This window comes from Morone saxatilis, unplaced genomic scaffold (assembly GCF_004916995.1).
Source record: "Morone saxatilis isolate NCDOM2014 unplaced genomic scaffold, NCSU_SB_2.0 Contig20, whole genome shotgun sequence".
Lineage (NCBI taxonomy): Eukaryota > Metazoa > Chordata > Actinopteri > Moronidae > Morone > Morone saxatilis.
In genome coordinates, this window is record NW_023339763.1 from 22,594,616 (window position 1) to 22,600,383 (window position 5,768).

General features: G+C 41.4%; 1 protein-coding gene across 1 annotated transcript in view; it reads right to left on the reverse strand.

Annotated features, from left to right (window-relative positions):
- LOC118331288 (rho GTPase-activating protein 32-like) overlaps positions 1-1,156 on the reverse strand; it is a 12,665-nt gene extending 11,509 nt beyond the window's left edge. Inside the window, 1 exon segment of the mRNA XM_035666104.1 lies at positions 1,007-1,156. Coding sequence (XP_035521997.1) covers positions 1,007-1,112 — 106 coding nt within the window. The 5' untranslated portion in view covers positions 1,113-1,156.
- Positions 1,157-5,768: the final 4,612 nt, after the last annotated feature.

Genomic DNA, 5,768 nt, shown 5'->3' on the forward strand with positions numbered 1-5,768 from the left:
CCACGAATCGTGATACGAATCGAAGTTAAAACAAATCGTTACACCCCTAATAAATTATAATCCTAACAGTGAGAACTCCTTGACCATTTGACCCAGACGACTATGACAGTGTCTTTTCCCTCCACGTCAAGGTAAGGCAGGATCTACAGAGAATGTGTGACTGTGATGCAGAACGGCCCAACACTGATCTGTGGCCAGAAGTCTGTTAATAGACAGAACTCAGAAGCTAATGTGCTGGTAAGATAAGAACCATTCATGTCTAGGCAAAGAATACGAGCCATTAACATGAATAAATGTGTTTTCAAGTCGGTGTCAACATGAACTGAAATGAAGTTATTGATTAAGCTTCAAGAGCAGAGTAGCATCATTATGCTGGTTGGAGCTGATGTTGGAGTGTAATCAGGACACCATTATCCTCCCACTCCGTCACTGAGAGCATCACATCAGCTCACCTGCCAGACAACACGCTGCTGCTGAGAGCTCAGAAAATCAATGTGGCTGCAGCAGATAGATTCATAGACTTTAGCCCAGCAAATATCTTAATTACTGCCAGACTAGTGTGTACATACTGTGTGTTCTGTGTATTTCTTTAAAGAAGGTACATGATAACTTTTATCTTGAAACTATTAGCTCAAGGTTGGAATGGAGAGGGAGCAGGTGTGTTTGGGGTGGTAAAAAAAAGATGTTTGGTTTGTCCCTTCTTTACATACCTATGAATAATATATTCCATTTTTGCCAGTAGATCCTCCTAAATGTTACACACTGGACACTGGTAGCCGTATTGGCAGATATCCAAATTCAGGTATCAGAACCGAAAAAAAGTAAACTGGTGCATCTCTAGTCTCTAATGTAACCCTGTTGCAAATAAAGGCCTGCTCTCTCTGCCGTAAATCAAGGTCCTGATTAGTGGCCACTATTTATTTATTTATAGATAATATTATATATTCCTTCTATAAAGGGATTCAGGAAATACTACTGCTCTCAGTGTGTTGTGCATGTTTCTCACCATCATGTCCTGAGTTAAGGAGGTGTTCCCCCAGGTCGCAGCCGAACACCCTCTCCCGGAGGATGCCTCTCTGCTTCAGCTTCTGCTTGGTGGGCCTGGACTTCATGAAGGAGCGCAAGAAGGTGATCAGCTTCCCGTGCTTCTTAGACACTGAGGAAGAAAGGACACATCTTAGGTCTCCTACACAGCTGTGTACTACTCTACAGTAAGTGTGGGTTTGACACTGGATCAGCTTTCACACAAGGTCTATCTGTGCACTAGAGTGAAACCCCATACAAGCTGCTCAGGGTTGTCCCATTGTCCATTCCAGCTTCATTCTAATGCAAACCCCTCCTTTATGCATGTGTAGCTTCCTTGAGGCGCAAGCTTCGTTCTTAAATACCACCTCCCAGGCAACTACAAAAGAATCCTCCCTTCAAAACAAGACAAAAAAAAAGAAAAAAGGAACAGACCTTTTTAAAAACCCAAACCGCATAAATCAGATAGTATGTCTGGGAAAGGGTCGTAAGCTTCTTAAACTACACACCAATTGTTTTCTCTGCTTCAGGGAGATTTTTGGATGGCGGAAACAATGGAGCTGGCCTCGACTCCAACCATTTGTAAAGAAAATCTTCACTGAAAATCACACACTGTCAGCCACTGGTGAGACAGTAGCTAGTGTTTTTCCACTCTTGGGTCAGTTAACTTTTCATTTCAGTTTGTGTCATCTATCAGTCTTAAACAGATACAACAATTTGTCAGACTAAAGATAAGTTTTCCACTGATCAAATAAAAGGTCATAGTACATCTATGCCATTTTTCAATGACTGTAGGAATACTGAAGCTCTGTGGAGATTAAACAGTTGACTGCAGGGTTAAAAACAAACCATTTCCCCATCTTAACACTGTACTTACTGGGCTGAATATTAAAGAGCTCCGTTTTTTATACCTTCACCACACTGTAAAGCTTTCACTACAGACCCAAGACAGTCAAAGAATAAGACAAAGTCTCCCAGTCCACTTTCATGTTTTTTGTCTCTGTTCTCTTGCCAGTGTCAGTGGTCTTCCCTCAGCTCCTGTCACTTCTTTAGGTAAAACATTCTCGTCTTGGATCTCACCCTTTTCTAGTCTCTCTTTGATCCTCTGTGGACACTTGCATTGTGCTGCCCTTCACACTGACTTTGACCAACAACTCTCTTATTCATTAACTCTGCGGCTGTCTACAGTACGACTATCCTGTCTGAATTCTGGAGACAGATAAAAGATCGTAGAGCACTTAGCAGCCACATGTCTCATTCAGGAAAGAAACAACAACCCAGGAGCAATCGCTGAGTTTACTACTTAGGGCAAGGCAATAAAAACATCCATTAGTTATCTGATCTATGATCCTTGTGTTCTTTCAGCCACACCATCTGCAACTGCACTAAATCTTTAAAAACAGAGTGACCACAGCAACATCTCCTGTCTGAGGTGCACTGGCTAAAGTGGAAAAACTTGTGTGTCGCATCAGTAATTTTACTTATATTCCAGGCCACATTCCTTAAACTGATTATAAACACAGTCAAGATCACTCCCCTTCCACTTCCCTTCTCGACATTGTATTTATTTTACCTGCTCCAGACTTCAGAGCAACACAAACACAGGGTGCTATTTAAAGAAGCCAGCATTTAAAATTCAATCAAATAAATAACTAGTCTTTGGAGAGATGCAGTTTCTGTTTACTGCGCCTCACTGAGCTCTGCTTCGATTGCAATACAACTGAAAGTAGGCCAGTGCTCACCAAACTCCATCTCCAGAAACAAAACAATACAAGTTAAAGAAAGCTATGGCTGAATTGTGTTTGGAAGATAACAAGAATCCAATGGAAGTGTCAAGGCAGCGTCTTTACTTGCAGCTCTTTTAGCGATGATTTTACTGAAGCGATGATTCATTTATAGATACTTACACAGCATCCTGAAGCACGTGTGTACTGTTATGAATATATTAATTTAAAAGAACCATCCAAAAACATCGGCTGTGTGAGACTTGGCCCTCCTGCCCAGAGACCATTCATTAAGCTCAAATTAATGAGACTGCCTGTTTTGCATGTTAAATGTACACTATGGAGGTAAATTGCATGCAGCAGAGTTAATTGACAGTCCATCGAGTACATTTAGAATGCAAACATGAAGACCGGAGTAAAACTAAAGAGCTGATGGGAATGGAAAGTTACTTTGTAGCTGAATTAATTTAACTGTTTCTCATTGTGTTGGCAGAATACTAACAAAAATATATGCGCATGGTAACAGTGAATGTCTCAGAAATACTGTCAGCAGGCAACTATGTTCAGTGACACTCATTACTTTTCTCACATTTGCTCTTTTAAATCAAACGCTTCCGAGGGAACTCTGCTTGTGTGAAAAAAGTTAGTATAGAATGTATTTGTGACTCCAGAAGGAGATGTGTGAAATCTGATAAATGTCCTTGAGCGTTGTCACTTGAGACAGCGTCGGCTGGGGCTGAAGACTACTAAACTCAGTTAAAAAAAATGTAAAAATCTGTGGCTGTGGAGTTAGAAAGAAGCGACTTTACCAGACCTCTGTGGCAGACATCTCTGCTACATTAGCAGCTGCTAGCATATTACACCGACTCTCTTACCAAACTGTCGTTGGTTGAGTTGCATTGTGGATGATGTAAGGAAGAATGTGTGGAATAAAAAGGCAATATTATTGGTTCTGCTGCTGTTTCAACTGTCCATCATGAGTAGGAATGGGAATTAGGTTGAGAACTGGTTCCAAATAGTCCGCTCCATCGGAATCGTACGCCTTGGAGGGCCAGGGCCAGTTTTCCAATTCATTTCAAGATGAAAGAACACAACAGTGCTGGCTGTAATGTCTGATAAATGATCATTTTTAAGTAAGGGTAGAAACACCGGCAATATGCTGAAACATCTTTCTATGCAACACGGGCTCAAATTCCAGGAATGCCACGTATTTGACACTCTACGCATGAGTGCTGTTGCTTCCCAACTGAGCAGCACGTCCATACTGAGAGGAGATATCCTGTTATAATAACATTAGCGCCACGCAGGCAGGCTTAGCAGGCTTTTTCTTTGACTAAATGAAAATGTATGCTGTATAAATAATCTTTCATAATCTCATGGCGTTGATGCTGAAATCCTCTGTAGGCCTACCTTTTTTTTTTTTCCACATAGAAAATTGATTGGGTATCAATAAAGGAATCCACAAAGAATCTGCCAATAAGCAGAATCGATAGCAGAATTGGTATCAATAAAATCTTCAATTCCCAATCTTAATTGTGAGGTGTTATAGGAGTGTAACACAATATCAGTGGAGTAATCTTTTAAGTGTCAGGGAAAGAGTTACTGAGTTAAAAAAAAGAGACCCAATTCACATTGTTAAAAATAACAGACAGACATTTCTCCTGAAAGGAAGTTCAGACTTGGCTTCCATTCTTTGCACGTCTACCAATCTGCCCACTACGGGCCACTCTGCACACTGCGTGACACGTTTTCTCATTTCACTTTTTTGTAGCTGATAATCAAGTATATTCTGTCAATTAGTGTTTCCTACAGTAGAATTATTTTGGCTGAAAACACACACACACACTAGTCTCTGACAACAAACAAACCCTTGCCAAGACAGATTTATAACTACCTCACTCTTCCAAGTAAATAAATAATGCTTGAATCAAACCTCTGAGTCCCGTGTCTCTATTGTGTGCCATTTTAATGAAGCGGCACAATCAATTCTGAGCCAACAGTGGGCCTCTGCTCCTGCATCCGCAAACAAAACCTATCGTTCCATTTCAGGGAAAAATGGAGCTACAGTTCACCCCTCAGGGAGAAATTCCTTCTGTGCTTCTGTACCCGCAGACAAAACAGCTGAGGCAGCTTTGTTTACTCACTGTTGAGGCATCAAAAAGGGCCTTCAGTATCAAGTAGAGAGGGAGGAGGAGGAGGAAGGGGGGAGGCAGGAGGAGGAAGGGGGGGCTGACTTAGCAATGTGCTGGCCTACACTAACACGTCGCTTTTTATTTAGGAACCCAGACTGACTGGAAGACGTGAGGGAGAGGAGTGCAATGACAAGCATGACTCTCCAGAGGACGGACAGAGACTCCCATCTGCTTACTGTCAAGGCAGATGACAGCCTGAGGGCCAGCAGCTCTTCAAGCATGCTCAGCACTAAAACGGCCTCTGACACACTCACTGCAGAAATCCAGCTGGGTAAAGGCATTTTATTTAAGAATAGTGGGACTGATAAAGATTGCTTCCTGGGCCTTTAATTACAAGAGTTATAGCTTTGGGGGGCGCTTAAAGGGCTATTCCAGTGATTTAGTATCGCACTTTCACAAAGTTTCAGGGGACACATTTGATAAAGGATGGACAAGCGGAGGTTGAGATACCCTGACTTAAACCACACATTTCATTTGACCCTCACTGCCTGGTACATACCAGCTGCGAACAAACTCCACACCTCCAGTTTGTATCGCAGGCTTTTTAATTATAATTTTGTAATCTCAAACCCAAATTATATAATACTAACCCTCATTAGGGTTATTTTCTCAGACTTGACAAAGCTTCTCAAGAGACACAGAAGAAATGATACTATACTGTATAAAGCTGTTTTACACAGGTACATTAGTAGTACTAACCATTAGCGGTAAAGAGTACCCCTTTAACACAAACAGCTGAGATTAAAGCTGCAGTAGGTAATTTTTATGAAAATATGTTTTGTCATATTACTTTCACTATATCCTGACAGCAGTACATGAGACAGATAAT